Raw genomic sequence first — 19,866 nt, forward strand, 5'->3', positions numbered from 1 at the left:
TCGCCGGCCCAGTTGTGCAAAGCAGGGTGCCAGACCCTCTGTTTCCCCAGGGCAGCCCTTCACTCGGCACTGCGGGCCTTCGGCTTTGGAAAGAGAGTGAAAACGAGGAGGGAGCCTTAGAGCGGAGAACCTAAGGTTTCGACCTGGGAGGGAGGCACCCAGCCCTGCGGCGGCGTCTCACGTGAGCCGGGCGGTGTGTGTTGGGAGGATGAAGCTGGCTCGTTTGGGGCCCGCTCGCTTAAGGTCTGGGGTCTCTCCGCGCCACCTCCCAGAGTCCTCGGAGAGCCTAAATCCAGTCGCCACCCGGATAAAGACAAACCCCAAACCGAGGTGTCATTTAACCCCACTTCCCCACCTCAAAGCGTGAACCCCCCAGGCCTTTCCAAAATCTATTAAGCACCCTTCGGCCCCCGCCCCCAGAAAATTCTTTCCCTCTTGCCTAGAAAGCATTAGCCAATTTTCTCTTCCCGCTGAGGAGGGAGGTGGAGGTGGGTGTGTGTCGGAGTGTCTAGCGCTGGCTTGGGGCTGGACCGGGGTTGGTGCCGACAACCCCGCGGACGCACTCGGCCCCGGGTGGAAACGCCTGTGGCGGGTTAGGGCAGCGCCTGTGGCTTTCTGGGGGAAAACAAAGATCAAATACAATCCAGGACATAGGCGACCGAATCCGGGGACGCAGGGGAACTCCCTCAGTCCCTCTGAAGGCCCACTCCGCAATAAGCAGTCTTTTCTTTCAAGAACTCTGGTCTATTTAAGGGAATTTTGTACTACTGAAAAGAGATAAACGGAGATGGAGGCAACATCCTTACATTTATACTAACGCCCGTAAACACGCTACATATCACATATATGTATATGTGCATCAATATGGACGTGGTTGTGCACACACCTAGCCAGACACCATTGACTTGCCTGGTCACAGAATAAGGCTTAGACATCCTGTGCCTGGGAAACGGTGCACTTTATCTTTAAGGATGCTAGAAAAATAAGAGATGAGGCTCACGTTGCACGGATGACATCACTAGCTTTTGGCTGCGCGCTCCGTGTTCTCGTCTGTGGGTTTCAGCCAAGGCTGCAGCGCCCGGCGCCCGAGCAAGCGAGCAAAGCCGCGGCTTCCTCCAGCGCCCCGCAGCCGGGCGATGCGATTTCCCGAGCCTCCCCGGCGCAGCCTGGGCTCTCGCTCCCTGGCACCGGACGAGACCGCGAGGTCCCGGAGCCGCCGCGGCTAGAGGAGGAGGCAGGGACGGGGAGCTGAGAGTCCCAGCCTCCCTCCCCCACCCTCGCCCCATTCACCTCGGCGACCACCGCGCCTGGAGCCGGATCGTGGAACGCCGAGGCCGGACGCGACTCTCTGCGCGCTGCCGAGTGAGCCGGCATCTCACCCCCTGGGTGGGCTGCGAAGAAAATGGTGCAGTCTGAGAGCGGCTGACCCCAGCTGGACCGAGCAGACGGAGTGCTGGAGTGCCGGGGCTCAGGTGGCGGGAGAAGGGGGCGGATTGCGTCGAAGGGCCGGAGCCGTGGTTTTTCTGGGTACCTGCAGCACCCGGGCAGCACGTTCCCGGGGCTACACGGGAGCCCGATGAAGTGAGGCGGAGGCGTCGCGGGAGAGGCGGGTTTGAAGGTGGCCGGGTGGACACTTCGGGAAGAAGACGGCAGTGGTGGGGGCGGCATGACGCCCTGGAGGCCGGCTGCTGGGCGGGCCGGGCGCCGCGATCGCGCGACCTGTCCATGGTGTTGAAGGCACCGTGTGTCGAGCTCCGCGCACCCCGCGCTGTGCGCCCCGCCGGGTGCACCCTCCTCGGCGCAGCCAGCCTCTCGCGCCCGCGGACTGCAGCCCAGTCTCCGCAAAGCCCCGACCGAGGCTCGTCCGGTAACGCCGTCTGGGTGACCGCACCGTCGGCCCGAGGGGCCGCCTGAATGGCGAAGCAAGAGGCAGACGACCCGGGAGCTCGCGGGGAAAGGTCAGCCGAGACCGTGCACCGACTGGGAGCCCGCCTCTGAGCGCTGCGCGCTGGCAAGAAGGAGCAAAGGACCTGCTGGTGACCAGAGGACAGATAATTAAAAAAAATTTTTGTTTGGTAAAAGACCCGATCCAGAGAAGAAGAATATTTCTTCTCTTGCAGGCCAGGAAGGGTAGAGTCGCTGAGAGGGCGACCCAGGCGGGACTCAGGGCAGCCTACCCTGGCATCTGGAGGTTTCCTGCGCTGGCCGGCCGCATCCGGGGTGATCCAATTTATCCCGTCGCCTAGCATCTCCTCCTGATAGACCCCCTCCCCCAAGAAAGCCAAGCGAGTGGGTCCCGCCACCCTGCACAAAGAAAGCTCAGGAGTCCCACCGCAGCGGAGAGCACTTGGTATTTAGTTTCCGGCCCGAGGACAGCGTCGCCCGAAACCCGGCTGAGTGCTGCGGACGCGGCAGGGTCCAAGCAGCCGCTTCTTGCGGGGCAGGGAGGGGGCGGGAGGCGGCCTGGCCGGGCGCGCCGCCGCCCGAGGCTGTGCCTGCTCGGGAGGACGCCCAGGGGATCGCCGGAGCCTCTCCCGATCAGAACTTTTTACGCTTCCCGCCCCCATCCCCTGCAGTCCCTGGGCTGCGCACCAGCAGGCAGGGGCCGAGGGGCGCCGCTGCGGAGTCCCCTTGCCGTCCCCTCCTCGGCTCGGCCGCCCGCAGCTTTGTTCCGGGCGCGCGGAGGGAAGGCGAGGCTGCGGCGGATCATGCCCAAGGTGTAGCCGCGAAGCGGAGGCATGGCTGCCGGAAGGTTACTGCTCTACACCGGCCTCTCGCTAGCGCTCTGCGCCCTCGGCATGCTGGCCGTGGCCATCTGCTCAGACCACTGGTACGAGACGGACGCCAGGAAGCACAGGGACAGATGCAAGGCCTTCAACACTCGCCGGATCGACCCCGGCTTCATTTACAACAACAACAACAACTTGCCACTCCGGGCCAGCCGCTCGCGCCTGGACCGCTGGGAGGGCAAGCTCCTCCGGGCCCGGAATCGCCGGCAGCTGTTCGCCATGAGCCCCGCCGACGAGTGCAGCCGGCAGTACAACTCCACCAACATGGGCCTCTGGAGGAAGTGCCACCGACAAGGCTTCGACCCCGAGATCGCGGCCCTGATCCGGAAAGGTAAGCGCTTGGAGGCGAGGCGTGGCGCTGCGGAGAGCCGCGCGCCTCTAGGCCCGGCTGCCCTCGCCTGCCTTCGCCTGGCCGCAGCCTCTCAGATCTCTTGGTACCAGGAGGTCGGGTTATCCAGGCTCGGCTGAGCCTTGAAGTGGCCACATCTTGCCTCCCAACAGCTCGTAATGACGCTTACCTCTCCCTGCTCAGCCTCTGGTCTTGCGTTTGTCTGACGGGATTCCGATAGAATCTCATGGTCCAGGGGTTTTACTCAGGAAGATGCTTCAGTAATCTCTGAAGAGGAAGGGAATCTGTAATCTTGTGCGGTTAACAGAGGAATGAAACCCTTCAAGAGTGTTATGTCGGGGTAGACAGACTCCTAGTTTTAATCTTTGTTTTGCGTGTTGAACTGATTCATCAAAGGCAACTGGGGAAACATCTCACAGGGAAGGCCTTATTCATGCCAGAAATGTTGAAGTGCTATATACCCTGCCTGGCATAATGCAGGCACTAGTCATGAAAACATTAATAAATCAGAGCCCTGGCCCTGTTTCAGCCCAAAGCCTGTTGACCTGTAGCAGCACACCACAGTTCTTGATTTGTCTTTTTGAGTGGTTGACAAAAATGTCTCCTGCACATTGAATATTAGCAGCATCTAATAAGCACAGGAAAGTAGTTTTTTTTTTTCTCCCAGTAACACCAGAGTGGGTACTTAAGAGGAAAAATGCTAGTTTCAGAAGATTTGTAGAAAAAATATCCAGAGTATACGAAAGCAGAAAGCAAACTGCATTTGCTAGTGATAAAAATGTACTTGATTCTTTAATATGATCACAAAAATTTTTAAAAGTCTGCTCATCTGATGCAGTTTGTAGATCTTGCATGATTTATACTTTGGGGAGCATCCTGTTCCATTAGTCCACTGAAATATTGTTTGTGTGTATATTAATATTGCTCTGAAGAAGGGAATATGCATGCTGGAATATGCATTAATGATAGCTGCACCCTGGAAGTTGTGGTGCAATTTCATGAGTTCCTCCCACCCCCTTCATTTTCTTCATCTGTTAAATGGTAATACCAAGGTGAAAACAATGCTGTTGTCTGAAAGGTCTTTGTGGCTACCATATGAGGTAGTTTTTCCTAATGTCAATAATTACACTACAGGGTTGCTGCTATTTTAAAATCTTGTGTTTGACAACTGATGTTCTTTGATTTGTTAAAATGTTGAAGTGGATCAGAAAAAAAATTGTTAATTTGAAAAAAAAAGTCAGTTGTTTAAGAAAGACAAACAGTGGGTATAGTTTGGGTGGCCACTCAAATTTAGGTGGGTAGGTTCAGAAAGAGAATCCATCTTAGTATTTGTTCTGCATCTTCTGTAGAATTACTAGGGATTTTAGATGATTTTGTTAAGAATGTGTTACTATTACAAGCATCACATCTGCTTCATGGTTAGACTCTTAGTAAAGTAGGGTGACCCGCTTGGAGCTCTACAACTTTGTCAAACTGTACAGGATATTAGAGATTTGCAGAAGAGAGAATCTTGGGTTTGGGAAAGAAGAGGAAGCAAAATAGATTTTGACAATGGTTGGCTTTGTAACAGTTTTCAAATTCTCAGATTCAGGAAAATGTTACTTTATGTGTCATTTTCTGCTTTCATTAAAATTGGAATGATAGGAAGTTAGCTGAAATGTGAGGAAGGATTCATGTTACTAACGACTGATAAACACTGGTAGGACTAGCTGAAGGACATTCTTGAATTTCCTTTCTTGAACATCTTGTGGAACAAGACTGGTATCCTTCTGCCTGATATTGGTTAACCCCACTGAGAAAACGGGGACTGGAATTCATGACTTCTGGTAGTTCCATTGAGAGCTTTGATTCCATGTTGCTCTGCTTGGCAGTCGGACGAGAAAGGTTGACTTGGTCTGTGCACCAGAGGGATTGGTTACCATAGTGACATGTTCTTCCGGTGAAGCTGGAAGCACAGCGACAGGGAAAGGGATAGGGGAAGAATGTACAACATTTTGACTTTGTATGGGCTGATTTTGAATTGAAGCAACAGAAAATGGACAGGGCACAGCAGTGGGATTGAATACACTGATACCTTGAGTTGGCAGGGCATTGTATTTCACTTGAACTAATGGAAACACTGTTTCCCATCACCCAAAATACAGCAATCACTGTCAGCTGCAAGCACCTGCTTACCATGGCCATTTCTGTCCATTTGACATTCTTGTTAGGTATTATTGAGATAGATAGCATGCCAGACTTACAAATCTTGAAAGACTTAAGGTCACTATCTTCATTTTTAATCTCAAAACATAATCTTTGAAAGCCAGATCTGTTTTTTCTCAGCAGTGATGGACACACTGTGGAAATAAGTGCATCTTATGTTAGGAGAATTCACAAGCAATTCTAGTAGCATGCAGAATGTTCTTCCTAGATGTGCAGATTTTAGAAGGAAGTTAAAAAATAAAAAAATAAATTGATATCTTTTAAGTTTAAGACATCTTAGAGAAAAATATTTACCTCACAGTGTTTATTAGCAGTCTCAAAACCTATCTTAGACCTTTGGTTTTTTGGGAAACATCTTAGATTAAAATTCTGGAGATATGTGTTGGGCAGGGGGGAAAGGGAAATCAGAAAAAAAAATATGTAAAATCTGTCAATATTATGTGAAAATTAGAGATTTATCCTAGAGTCCTAAAGAACTCAATCGTTTATTAAGTCAATGTTCATTACCTTAGAAAATGCTGTTTATGCATTTTACAATAATACCACATAATTAATAAGGAAAAAAATCAAATCTATATCTGATTTGAAGACAAAGTCCTTTGGATTCATATGCTTTCTGAAATCCGTTTCTTGCCCTGCTGACATGACTGTGCCCACAAGAAGACGTTTCTGATCACTGTGTGTTTATTTGTTTGTCTTATTGAACCATAAGTTCCTGGAGGGCAGGAAAGATAATCATTTGTAAAATACATCCACCCGATGCTTGGTACTTGGGAAGTAACTCATACAAATTAGGTTCTCAGAAATGTATCCATCAAAAGCTTATTCTAATTGCTGGAACACTGTGTGGGAATCCAAATAAAGGATTAGTCAGAAAATTGTGATAGAAAAAAAGGACCAGTGTGATTCTCAGGGCAGCTTAATATTGCAACAGAGGCTTCATAATTTAACAGGGGAGATTTCTTGAGCAAAAGCTTTGCTAAGGAGTAAGAGCAACACAATACAGTTTTGGATAACACATGTCAATGAATAGACACATATCACCCACAATCGTTATTTTTCACGTTAGACAAAATTTTAATTTTTTCCTTCTTGAGGGCAGAATTTGAGTAGAAGATGTAGCAAAGATCACTCATCCTTGAATTCCCATCTGTGTCTATAATCAGGTCCTCTCGTTTTCTTTCTTTTCAATCTCATCTGTGTCTTCCCGGTAAGTCACTGTGAGCACTGGGGACAGATAAATGGCAGGATCAGTTTCTGAAATCCTAGAGACTTTCAAACTGTTAGAAGGAGCAAACACAGGGAGGAGTTTGTTCCAGGGAAGATTCAGATTCTTTGGTTAGTACTGAAATGTTATGTTGATACGGCTTGAAATCAGTAGACCTTCAACTGACATGCTAAGAACTTCTTTATTATTTGAAAATAGGCCTTATAGAGAACTTGACCTAAATAATTATGGAGTGGTAGTCAATGTTCTAAAGTTTGTGTTAATAAAACCTTGTACACATTCACAGATTAATAATGGACTCATCTAGTGTTTGCTGCACAGGTATTAGCGAATGGGCCTGTATCACTGGAACAAAGACTGGTCCTTAGAATTTCCATCATTCTGTTAGTATCACACAGAGTAAGTGCTGAGTCTGGGATAACCAGAGTGACAGAAACAGATGCAGAGAAACACAGAGGAGGTGACGCTCCATTGTGTCCGCAGTGGGATGAGGTCAGGTGGGAGGGAGTTAGGGAGAGTTGCCCTGAGGAAATGAAATTTGAACAAGATCTTAAGGACGTTTGGGGGTGGATGGGGAGGAAGGGCATTTCAGGCAAAGAGGCCAGCACAGGCACAGCCTTGGAGGTGTGAACCTGCTGTTTGGCCTTGTGAGTGTTGATTTCTGGGGCGAGGGAGAGGAGCAGACCAGGAGTTGGAGAGCAGGCAGGGACGGCGTTACGGAGCTTGTGGACTGAGATCCCCTGTAGCAGTGCTGCCCACAGGGCGGCCACCAGCCACAGGTGTCTGTTTAAACTTAAAATAGTCATACTGAAATAAATTTAAAAATCACTCCCTTGGTCACATTACAGATGCTCAACAGCCATATGTGGCTAATGGCCATCACTTCAGATAGTAATAGTATTTCAGTTCATTTCATTTCAGTTGCTCAGTTGTGTCCGGCTCTTTGCGACCCCATGGACTGCAGCACACCAGGCCTCCCTTGTCCATCACTAGCTCCCGGAGTTTACTCAAACTCATGTCCATTGAGTCAGTGATGCCATCCAACCATCTCATCCTCTGTCATCCCCTTCTCCTCCCGCCTTCAGTCTTTCGCAGCATCAGGGTCTTTTCAAATGAGTCAGCTCTTTGCATCAGGTGGCCAAAGTATTGGAGTTTCAGCTTCAACATCAGTCCTTCCAATGAATATTCAGGACTGATTTCCTTTAGGATGGACTGGTTGGATCTCCTTGCAGTCCAAGGGGCTCTCAAGAGTCTTCTCCAACACCACAGTTCAAAAACATCAATTCTTCACCGCTCAGCCAGAGTAAGAGTGTTACTATTTATTATTAGTATTACTGTTAGTATTACTATTTATTAATAGTATTACTATTTGATTAATAGTGATCAAACTTGATGGTCAGGTACTCTTCTAAGAGTTTTGTGTTTATTAGGTAACTTATTCTTCATGATACTGCGCTGAGGTGGGTATTTTTATTATTTATCTCTATTCTACAGTTGAGGAAACTGACACACAAAGCTCTCTTAACTTGTCACATTCTCATGATAAGAAAATGAAGGTGTCAGGCTTTGAATTCTGGCTCTGGGTTTGGAGACTTCCCCACCCCACTCTACTGTCGCCAGAGAATCTGTTGGGGCGGGGGTGGGTAGAGAAGAGGCTGGTGTATTGATTCCCCAAATTAAAAAAAAAAAGTAGGGTTATTTTGCTGTTTACCTGAAAGTAACACAACTTTGTAAATCAACTATTCTTCAATAAAAATAAGCTTGCTCTTTCAAAGATGTAGAAAAACAGGAAGTAATTTAGAGTCCACAAAGGTGAGACCTGCTGGAAGTCTTCAGGTTAGCACTGAGAGGAAGGTCATTTCAAAGAAAAACATTTCACCTTGCCTTGAGACCCGCCAACAGAATTTCATCCACCTTTTGTCCTGTAATTTTTGAGTTTTTTTTTTTTTCTTTTTGTTCACTGTGGTAGATGCTGAGCTTATAGAAATGAATGACATACACATTCATTCCACAAATACTTATTGAGGGTCTAGAGGCTGGGCATTGTGGAGAAGCTTACATTCCCTGGTGGGGTGGGCGGTGGAGAGATACAATAAATAAATACAGATGAAATAAAAATAACATCTAACGAGCTAATCAGCGTAGAATATAACATGCAGTAGTGAATGCTGTGAAATGTCTTCACCCTTGATACGCACAAAGGGGAAGATGAAACATTAAGCCAAAAGAATAAATAGTTCTATTAGTTTTGGTTTCATAATATCTGGAGGCTTTACCTGCTCACAGGCAGATACATACAAAACCCATGATCTCTGTATAAGGCGTGCATCTCCATGCGTGTATGTTACATGTGTGTTGGGGGAGAGCAAAGTCATCATGTGGTTCTTGTCCTGAGGGAGCTTATACTCCAGCTCACGGTTTCCCAAGTTCATTGTCATATGTGAGTGGACCAGGCTCTTTTGCAGGAGGTCACGTCTGTTTCAGCTGGATCAGGAATCATCTGGTCAGGGAGCTCAGGGGTGAGCTCATCTTATTGAGCCAATGAAGTCAAGAGCCTTATTTCTGTTGCAGAGGTCAGTTTATTTATTCTTTTACTGTAGGGTTGGTAAGGATCAATTAGAGGATCGATTCTATATTCCACTTTGGATTGTCAGTTAAAAATATTTTCTCCCTCTTTGCTATTAGTAGGTAATCCTAGGCCTTCAGGCAGAATCCTAAACACACTCTGGATCAGACTCATCACACACACACGCACACATACACACACCTATCACACACACACGTATACATCTAGACATTGGATAGTAGAGTCACAAGTGTTCATTCAGATGCAGATACTTTTATAACTCCTTACCCCCAAAAATACACATAGAGAGAAGGCTGTGCATGAGTTGATGGATGAGTGGACAGGGCATTTATTCTAACGTCTTGATTGGACATCTGCTGTTTTTGAGACAATGCATCAGTCAGTCAGTCCAGTCAGTTCAGTTGCTCAGTTGTATCCAACTCTTTGAGACCCTGTGGACTGAAGCATACCAGGCTTCCCTGTCGATCACCAACTCCTGAAGCTTGCTCAAACTCATGTCAGTCGAGTCGGTGATGCCATCCAACCATCTCATTCTCTGTCATCTCCTTCTCCTCCCGCCCTCAATCTATCCCAGCATCAGGATCTTTTCTAATGAGTCAGTTCTTCACATCAGGTGGCCAAAGTATTGGAGCTTCAGCTTCAGCATCAGTCCTTCCAATGACTATTCAGGACTGATTTCTTTTAGGATGGACTGATTTGATCTTCTTGCAGTCCAAGGGACTCTCGAGTCTTCTCCAACACCACAGTTCAAAAGCATCAATTCTTTGGTGCTCAGCTTTCTTTATAGTCCAACTCTCATATGCATACATGACTACTGGAAAAACCATAGCTTTGACTATATGGACCTTTGTCAGCAAAGTAATGTCTTTGCTTTTTAATATGCTGTCTAGATTGGTCATAGCTTTTCTTCTAAGGAGCAAGTGTCTTTAATTTCATGGCTGCAGTCACCATCTGCAGTGATTTTGGAGCCCAAGAAAATAAAGTCTTTCACTAGTGTTTCCATGGTTTCCCCATCTATTTGCCATGAAGTGATAGGACCGGATGCCATGATCTTCACATACATTCTTTTAAAGGACTTTGTTTCCTCATGTATAAAAGAGTAGGTTTGGATTGTATGAACGTCAAACCCTTTCACATTTGATGAGAAAGTTAAATGTAGGTGACAGGGGGTAAATAATGGGCAAATGGTTGAGAGAAGGTGAAAGAGAGGGAAAGAAAGAGCAAATTGAAAGAGATGGAGATGTTGCAGAAAGGATCATGGCAGGGTGGGAGTTTGTAAAAGGAAGAGGTGGAAAACAAAGCAGCTAATTTTGTTCCAGTGTAGGACTGTGTAATAAAAACTCACCATCTCTCTTACTAATCATTTAAAATGCCATGTTGCAGATTGAGGTTAAAAAATCTAAAAACTTGATGGAGAAAGGTTGTGCTGGTTGCATGACAATATGGATGTACTTCATGTACTAAAAGTACAGAACTGTATTCTTTTTATTATTAATTTGTACTGGAGCATAGTTGCTTTACAATGTTGTATCAATTTCTGCTGTTCGGCAAAGTGAATCAGCTCTGTGTATGCTCTGTTTTGGATTTCCTTCCCATTTGGGTCACCACAGAGTATTGAATACAGTTTCCTGTGCTATATAGCGGGTTCTCATTAGTTACCTGTTTTATAGATAGTATCAGTAGTGTATATATGTCAATCCCAGTCTCCCAATTCACCCCGATCTTCCCTTCCCCCTTGGTGTCCATAGTTTGCAGAACTGTATTCTTAAAAATGCTTCATATGATCCATTTTTTTCATTTATTTTTATTAGTTGGAGGCTAACTACTTTACAATATTGTAGTGGTTTTTGCCATACATTGACATGAATCAGCCATGGATTTACATGTGTTCCCCATCCTGATCCCCCCTCCTGCCTCCCTCCCCATATGATCAATTTTATGTTACGTATCAGTTCAGTCACTCAGTCGTGTCTGACTCTTTGGGACCCCGTGGTCTGCACCTCACTGGGCTTCCCTGTCCATCACTAACTCTGTTTCACCACAATTAAAACAAAGAAATTAATTAAAAGAATTAAGAAACTTAATAGAGAAAGGAACTGGATTCCGGATTCCTGGTGTGTAGAATCCTTCATAACCAAGGATGTTCATTTATTCAACACATTTTTTGAGCAGCTACTATGTGCAAGGCACTAACTCTGGTATGTTTTGGACATTAGAAGTTAATGAAACAGACAAAATATCTGCCTTCATAGGCCTTCCATTGAAACACCTTTGAGGATTGTATCTTTTTTCTAAACAAAACTTTTCAAGAATACCAGTATATAAAACAAGTAAAAATAATGAATATGTTCCTTGGGTCATTTAAAAACCATCGTATGGTAAAGAACACTTCTCTGTGTTTATTCTAAAAATGCCTTTTAAGTTCCGGCTATTTCAGGCACATTACTTGGGGCTGGAGGATCCTGAGTGAGATAGGTATTAATAGCTCCTGTCCTCAAAGAGAAAAAAGGCAGTATACAGAAGACTGACAAATAAAAACCCCAAGTTTAGTTCTTTTTTAAAAAAATATTTTAATTTTGTTAGAGTATAGTTAATTTACAGTGTTGTGTTGGTTTCAAGTGTGCAGCAAAGTGATTCGGTTATACTTATTATTGCTGTTTAGTCACTAAGTTGTGTCCGACTCTTTATGACTCCATGGACTGTAGCCTGCCAGGCTCCTCTGTCCATGGGATTTTCCAGTCAAGAATACTGGAGTGGGGTGCCATTTCCTCCTCCAAGGGATCTTCCCAACCCAGGGATGGTACCTGTGTCTCCTGCATTGGCAGGCAGATTCTTTTCCACTGACCCACCAGGGAAGTCCCACATATAAATATGTATCCGTCTGGTCAAGGCGATGGTTTTTCCAGTGGTCATGTATGGATGTGAGAGTTGGACTATAAAGAAAGCTGAGTGCCGAAGAATTGATGCTTTTGAACGGTGGTGTTGCAGAAGACTCTTGAGAGTCCCTTGGACTGCAAGGAGATCCAACCAGTCCATCCTAAAGGGAATCAGTCCTGAATATTCATTGGAAGGACTGATGCTGCAGCTGAAGCTCCAATACTTTGGCCACCTGATGCGTAGAGCTGACTCATTTGAAAAGACCCTGATGCTGGGAAAGATTGAAGGCGGGAGGAGAAGGGGACAACAGAGGATGAGATGGTTGGATGGCATCACTGACTCAATGGACATGAGTTTGAGTAAGTTCTTGGAGTTGGTGATGGACAGCGAGGCCTGGCGTGCTACAGTCCATGGGGTCGCAAAGAGTCAGACACGACTGAGCGACTGAACTGAACTGATACATGTGTATACAAATATATTTATACTTTCTTAGATTCTTTTCCTCTCATCTTTTCTCCTAGAGGTTATTACAGAATACTGACTAGAGTTCCCTGTTCTACACAACACGTTGCTCTTCTATCTTGTATGTAACGGTGTGTATGTGTTCATCTCGAGCTCCTGATTTATCCCCCTCCTCCATGTTTTCTCTTTGGTAACCATAAGTTTGCTTTTGCTGTCTATGAGTCTGCTTCTGTTTTGTAAAAAAGTTCATTTGTAACTTAAAAAAAATTAGATTTTACACATGAGTAATATTATATGATATTGGTCTTTGACTTCTCTTTGTATGATAATCTCTAGGTCCTTCCATGTTGCTGCAAATGGCATTATTTCATTTTTTATGACTGCATAATATTCCATTGTATATATGTACCATGGCTTCTTTATCCATTCCTCTGTTGTTGGACATTTAGATTGCTTCCATGTCTTAGTCATTGTAAAAGGTGCTGCAGTGGACATTGGGATACATGTATCATTTCAGATTATGATTTTGTACAGATATGTGCTCAGGAGTGGGATTACTGGATCATATGGTAACTCTATTTTAAGTTTTTAAAGGGACCTTCATACTGTTCTCCATACCAATTTACATTCCCACCAACAGTGTAGGAGGATTTCCTTTTCTCCACACCCTCTCTTAGCATTTGTTTGTAGATTTTCTTTCTTTCTTTCTTTTTTTTTTTTTTTTTTTTTTGATGATGGCTGTTCTAACCAGTGTGAGGTGGTAACCTCATTGTAGTTTTGATTTGCATTTCTCTGATAATTAGTGATGTTGAGCATCTATTCATGTGCTTTTTGGCCATCTATGTGTCTTCTTTGGAGAAATGCCTATTTAGATCTTCTTCCCATTTTTGGATTGGGTGTTTGTTCTTTTGACGTAGCTGGATGGGCCGTTTGTATGTTTTGGAGATCCAGGTTTGGTTCTTTGAGAGATTTATGTACTGAGGTCCTGAGTGATTCTTGAGTTCTGGAGCAATTAGAGGAAGCTTTGCCAAAAAGGGGACAGCTGGTCCTAAGATGTACTTAGGTTATCTGTGGGTTGATAAAATGAAATCTGAGCCTTAGTTAAAAGTGATTAATTAATAACGACAAGGTAATACTTGTCGGGTCTGCGTTCCACCCACATTTGTCCCCCAGACACCCAGTCCTTCTCCCAAGAAGCAGCTATTGCTCCCAGATTTTAAAAATCATATCAGAGAAAGTCTGTTCAGCAATATTTAAAAATACCAGCAAGTATAAATATGTCAAGCAACGCACAGGTAATTTAAGGATGAAAAAAGTTTATTTTTTGTAAATCTGTATACACAGAGATGATTTTTAAAGCCCTATTCTAGGAGTCACTAGGAATCTTCTACAGGTGATGTTTATTCTGAGCGGAGGTTGCTGTTGGCATTCAGAGAAGTTTGACAGATTTGCTGCTTTTATGGGGGACTGCAGTATCTGAATTATTTCAATTGATTTTTTTTTGGCGTCCAAGTATTTTGCCAAGAAAAGGCAATTTACTTTATATTAGGTCATCTTCATAAATTTATATCATTTCCTGCATTTGAAAATGCCCTGCTGTTCTATATTCTGAAGCTCACTCTGTTGGACACTTTATTTGCTCTAGAGCAATCTCTCATTCAGATTTGCCCTCCATGTCTCTTCATCTTTGTAATAGCAGTTCTATTTAGGCAGACACAACTCTTACTCCCCAAGGCTCTGGAGTGTTTTGTAGACCTGGATGGGATAGGCTCATCTTTACCTTAAAGAAGCTCCGAGCTCCTGTGCCTCTGTATGCTGATTAACACAGCATTAGATACCACCTTGTGAGGCTGAGGACACGCGTGCCTTGTCTCCTGACAGTTTTGCCCCAGGCTATATACACTTACGCGTTCATGGAACACATCCAGGAATCACCACGGCACCACTGTCTTATAATAATAAAATAAACAAGTAAACAAAAATGAAAAACTTGTGTACATCATTAATAGGACCATGGATAATAGGTATGGTTTGTTCATATGGTGGAAACTACCACTGTACATTTAAAAGACATCTACTAGACCTGCGTGTTTCCAAGTGGAGAAAGATAAAATTGGAGTGAAAGGATCAGGGTGCAGAATGAAATGAGGAGTATGATGCCCTTTATATGCAACTCAAAAACAGATCAGATAGCATGAGATATGGTTTATTTGTGTTTATAAAAATATGCATGTGACTAATAAACCCAAAATGAAGGATGATGTTTATCTTTCTCAGGACAAGAAAGGAAACGGAATTGGGATGGAGCTTTCAAATTATCTGTGATATTAATATTTTATTTATTAAAACAACAGCAACAAAAACAGATATGAAGCCAATGGGACACACGTATGCATGCACACTGAAGCTGTTTGAAAGATTATTGCTATTCTGACCAAAAAAAGTTAACATTTTTTTCAGACTCTTCTGTTCAGTGTTCAGGAGGCAGATTCTTTTAAAGAAAATTCTTGGAAAACTTTGAATAAGCCTATGACTGACTTTTGTAAGTAGTAACAAAGAGGAGAATCAGGTAACCCTTAACCAACAGTTTGCACTGAGAGTTGCTCCCGGGGGGAAGGGTTTAGAAAGGATAAAGTCATGTTTTCCCCACTTCTGATGTGGTGTAAGAAGAGGAAGCCAGGGCTTTAAAATGACCTATTTCTGAGATAGAGATGAATGTGGACCTCGCTCCTTGCTTTATAGGTTTCCTGCAGCTTGTGGAGAAAAACCCAGCATTCCGAGGGCCAGAGAGTTAAGCCAAAGCCCTCCCTCCAGTGAACTTAATCAGACACTGAACATTAGTAGCTAAGGCACGGAGACAGGGAGAGTACAGCCCACCAGAGATTGAGCACGAGCTTTTGGGAAGGCCCATGGACCCTCCGGGAGGACCTCAGATGACCTAGCAAAGGAAAAGCTGAGAATTGGTAGGAAGGAGTCAGAATTATATTCTTAGAATTTTGAGGGTGACTTCAGCCAGGAGCAATGGTATGTTCCCACGCCATACAAGCTCCAGCTGGAATACAAGCTCCAGGCCCATCAGAATTACAGCAGGGGTCCCATTTTCACCTGATAATGCTTTTCAAGCACCAGAGCTGGACCTGAAGTTACTAGGGGTCATGAAAGTCTTAGGGGATTTCAGGGGCGTTGAAGCAGAATAACTTTCATGCTCATATTTCAGCAACCACGGGGCTGAAGAGATGCCCATGTGAAGCTCTGGGCAGGCCTGCATCTCCAGGTCCCATGTGGATGAGCTGCTTTATTCATCGTGCTATGCAAGGATGCTCTTCCTGCCCTTCCTGAGATGAGTGACTTTGGGAAGGGCTGGCCTCTGTGTCTTCAACCTCTTCCTCTTTCTCCCTCCTCCATGAATGTGTTAACACGAAACAGAAGTTCATCTTGCTCCGCCCTTGTTCTTTTCAGGCGTGGCCTGTCTCCTCACTGGGCTTTCTTGTCTTTTTCACCTTTAGTGCACTTTGAGGCCCCTGCGACTGGATTTCCTCCCCGACTCCTCTCCTTCTCTTTGAAAATGTCACCTCCCCTGGCTTTGGGGGCACCATCCTCTCCTGGGCTGCTTCTGTCTTGGTTCTTACCTCCTCCCCAACACTAGCTCTTCTTTCTCAGCCCATGTGAGTGTTCTCCAGGGTACCACTTCTTTTTCTTTCCCTCACTCTCCCCTTGAGCCATTTCAAGTCCATGACCGATTTTGGCCTTGATGTTCCCAACCTATTGCACTGGGAATCTCTCAATCAGACCCTCCACCCAAACACCTCACCTGTCGAATATCTCCGCTTGGAGGTTCCATAGGTCCCAAAGAACCTGTTTTCTTTTTCTCCCAGTCATTGCTCTTTCACTTTCCTCCATCTCGGGAAATGATCTCACTGCCTCCCTGCTTGCCCAGACCAGAAACTTGGGAGTCATGCTTAGAGATCGCTTCATTCTTGCCCTACTCATCCGAGCAGTAAAGTCACTTTTCCTCCTGATACTCTTCTGCTCATCTCCCCACGCTGTTCTGATATTGCTGCCGTGGTGAGGTCCACATCACCTGAGTTCTTGTGGCATTCTCTGCTTGGTTTCCCTGTTCTCTAATCTCATCTCCCGTCAGTGCTTTCCATTCAGAGTGATTTTTCTTAAATGTAAGTCTAATCATGTTATCACTCTGCTCAAAATTCTTCAGTGGCCCCTCCCAACCTGTCGGTCATGAAAGATCCATGATAAAGTCCTCTTGGCTTGTGAGGACTCACAGGCCTGGCAACATTCCCCGCCCCCTCTCTGCAATCTGCCCATCTCATCCTTTTGCCTACTTCTCTCCAGCATGCTGTCCTCCAGCTCTGATGAAGAACTCCTGGGTCCCCAAACAGGCTAAACTGTTTGAGACTTGGGAGCCTTTGGTGATGAAGCTTCTTCCTTTGCCTAGAAGCCTCTGTCCCTGCTTATACCCACCCCCAACTCAGCCTGGCCAGCACCTGCTTATCGTTTGGGGATCAGCCATGGGCCCCTCCTCCTAGTCTTACTTGGGTTCCATCACCTCTGTCTCCAAGGGAGAATTGCCTTCTTCCTCCTTAGCTCTCTGTCACACAACAGACATCTTCCTAGCACCAGTGACATTTTGTTTCCCCATATGTTTCCCTCCTTTTTAAGACTATTTTTGAGCTACTTATTATTCATCTTTTTATCTGCAGTGTTTTGCATAATGCATGGTCCATAATAGGTATTTAATACATAGTTATTGGATGAATGAAGGTTTATTTCCGTTAATGCAGTCAATCTGGAAGTCTTATTTAACAAAGAGCCATAATTTCACTGGACTAGGGAAACTCACTATTAAAAGGAAACCTGCTGTGAGTTGCTCTGTAATGCATACAATAAACTTTGATTTATTTCTTTTGTTAAGGTTTGTATTTTCTTAAAGCGCCCATATCTCTGATTCACATGAGGAGAATTTCAAGTGGAGATTGTTCCATGTATCCTGGACTGGGCCTCTTCGTTATGATCTTGCCTACTTTCTCTTCTTGGCATGCTTTTCTTAGACTGGTCCTCCCACCTGCAGCATATTGGGTAAAGAGAAAGCTAGGCCCATTTCATTTTTTTTTTCTTTTAAAAAATATGTATGTATTTATTTATTTGGCTGCATGGGGTCTTCATTACAGAATACAGGGTCTAGTTCCCTGACCAGGGACTGAACCCAGGCCCCCTGAATTGGGAGCATGGAGTCTTAGCCACTGGACCACCAGGGAAGTCCCATCTCTCCATTTCTTGTCCCCATTGTGGATGCTGGAATTTCCATATTTACCTCTGGGTCTGGCATATGTGATTATCCCCTCAAGTTTCTCAGTGTTAATCATGAGGCTTGTCTTCAGGCTGTCTTATCAAGCTTCCCTCTCCACTGTTTACTAAGGGCAGCGTCTTCAAATTTCTTCTCATAGAGAGTTTGGTCAGATAACAGCCAGAAGATGGAGATTGTGTCTTTGTGACTGCCTCTCTGGTTCATCCCTCAGTTTACTTTTCATGACGTCCAGCTGGCGTGGGTCAGTGATGCTGCATAAACAGGGTCCACATCTATTTCCAAGCCTCTGGTGCATCTGGCCCCACTGTGGTTGGTGAGCAACATTGCTCATGGAAAACATCCATCCCCTACAGAAGGATTTGGGGACACAAAGACATCATGGCCAACCAACCCATCTTTGCTTGTGAAGACCACCGCGTCCCAGCTCAACAATGGATGAGAGATGCATTTACTGTCCATGTCACTGGGAAGTGAATTTTCTTCCAAAACAGCAGCGACTGTTGTTCAGGCTGGTCATCTCACAGGGGAGGTTTTGGGAACGTCTCCTTTAGCTATGTGATCTACTAAGGGCAGACTATTGCTGTCATTTGGATAGCAGAATAATTCTTTTGTTTTTCAGCATATGAATATACATCTGGCTACCTTGCTTGGTTCTCTAACTAAGCTGAATAAATGATTCTTACCAAGGAAACATTTTCTATGACCACTGTATCTCCTGGAGTTATATTGGTTAAGTCTATGCTGAGTTTAAACTAGGAAAATGATTTTCAGAACCCTCTGCCTAAATTGCATAAAGCACTATAGACCAAAATTCAGATTGTACATTCAGTAGTAACCATTGGGTAGGCATCCCAACTGAAGACTGAACTTGTGTTTTGAAGAGCTAGATTAATTGTAAAAAGTGATTATAGAAAGTATAAGTGATCTATGCAGCAATGCGAGTCTAATTAAATGGAGGGTCGCCCTTACCCTAGTAAACCGTCTCTTGCCATAAACACTTATTTTAAAACCTATAGGAATCCAGAGGTTTATTTCAAACTGTAAGGTGGCATCTCATCTTTTGGGGTCAGCAGAGTTGTTACCATTTCAGAAAAGGACGTTTATCTCCTGTGCCGGCAGCACGCCTGTATCAGCTTTTATTACACATATCCGTAGTGGTGTGGTGGCTGGCTGGGTGCTTGCAGATCAATAAAAGCTGCTAAAAAGGGGGATGCATCAGAGACCATAATGGCTCCTTCACAGAAGATAGATCGTCTCCAGGTAGTGAAGTGCACTCAGGAACAACAGCGACATCCCTGTACTGAGCTCCTTATTATTTGGAAGAGAGAAACGGACTTTCTCAAGGTGATGATTCCTATGATGCAGACCTTAACATGCTAAACATACACTCCAAGAGAGTTTCTGTTCCAAATGGATTCAGTTTGTTTAAGTAGAAGAATTCCTAGGTGGCGAAATACAGAATTGATTCTCTTGGCCTCAAACATGACTTGATTGTAGTTATTCTGCAGTTTAGTTGTCCTGTTAATTTTTAAAAGTCTTCTTTATGACTTGAACACTGATTTTTAAGATACTTGGGGTGGGCTTGGGTACAGCATCCGTGAGATGTTGGGAAGATTAGTGACCCTAAACACAAAGTGAGATGAGTGTGGTTTGAGAGCGGCGGAGACTTCCAGAAGATGGTACAGAGCTCCTTGGCTAAAGTTCTTGACTTGAAGGCTGTGGACACATGGAGTCAAGGTTTTGTTTGAGCTCAGTGTACTTATGTGCAGGTGGGTTCCTAGGGTATGGTGTCAGAGAGGATGGTGACTTTTTCTAGGGTGTGTGTGTAATAATGGTTCTCCTTTATGATGCCACGAATAAATTACAGGATTGTATATTCATTTATTCAACACGTATCTGGTGAATACTTACATATCAGGGTTTGTATTAGGAGCTTAGGGTGCAGTGCGCTTAGTCGCTCAGTAGTGTCTGAGTCTTTGTGACCCCATGGGCTGTAGCCCACCCGGCTCCTCTGTCCATGGGGATTCTCCAGGCAAGGATACTAGA

At 44.9% G+C, this 19,866-nt stretch overlaps 1 protein-coding gene across 1 annotated transcript in view; it reads left to right on the forward strand.

Moving 5' to 3' along the window:
* Nucleotides 1–2,068: 2,068 nt before the first annotated feature.
* Nucleotides 2,069–19,866, forward strand: part of TMEM178B (transmembrane protein 178B) — a 393,258-nt gene continuing 375,460 nt past the window's right edge. The window contains exon 1 of the mRNA XM_065939814.1: nt 2,069–3,120. Coding sequence (XP_065795886.1) covers nt 2,739–3,120 — 382 coding nt within the window. The 5' untranslated portion in view covers nt 2,069–2,738. The remainder of the gene's footprint in view (nt 3,121–19,866) is intronic.

This window comes from Muntiacus reevesi, chromosome 6, assembly GCF_963930625.1.
Source record: "Muntiacus reevesi chromosome 6, mMunRee1.1, whole genome shotgun sequence".
Lineage (NCBI taxonomy): Eukaryota > Metazoa > Chordata > Mammalia > Artiodactyla > Cervidae > Muntiacus > Muntiacus reevesi.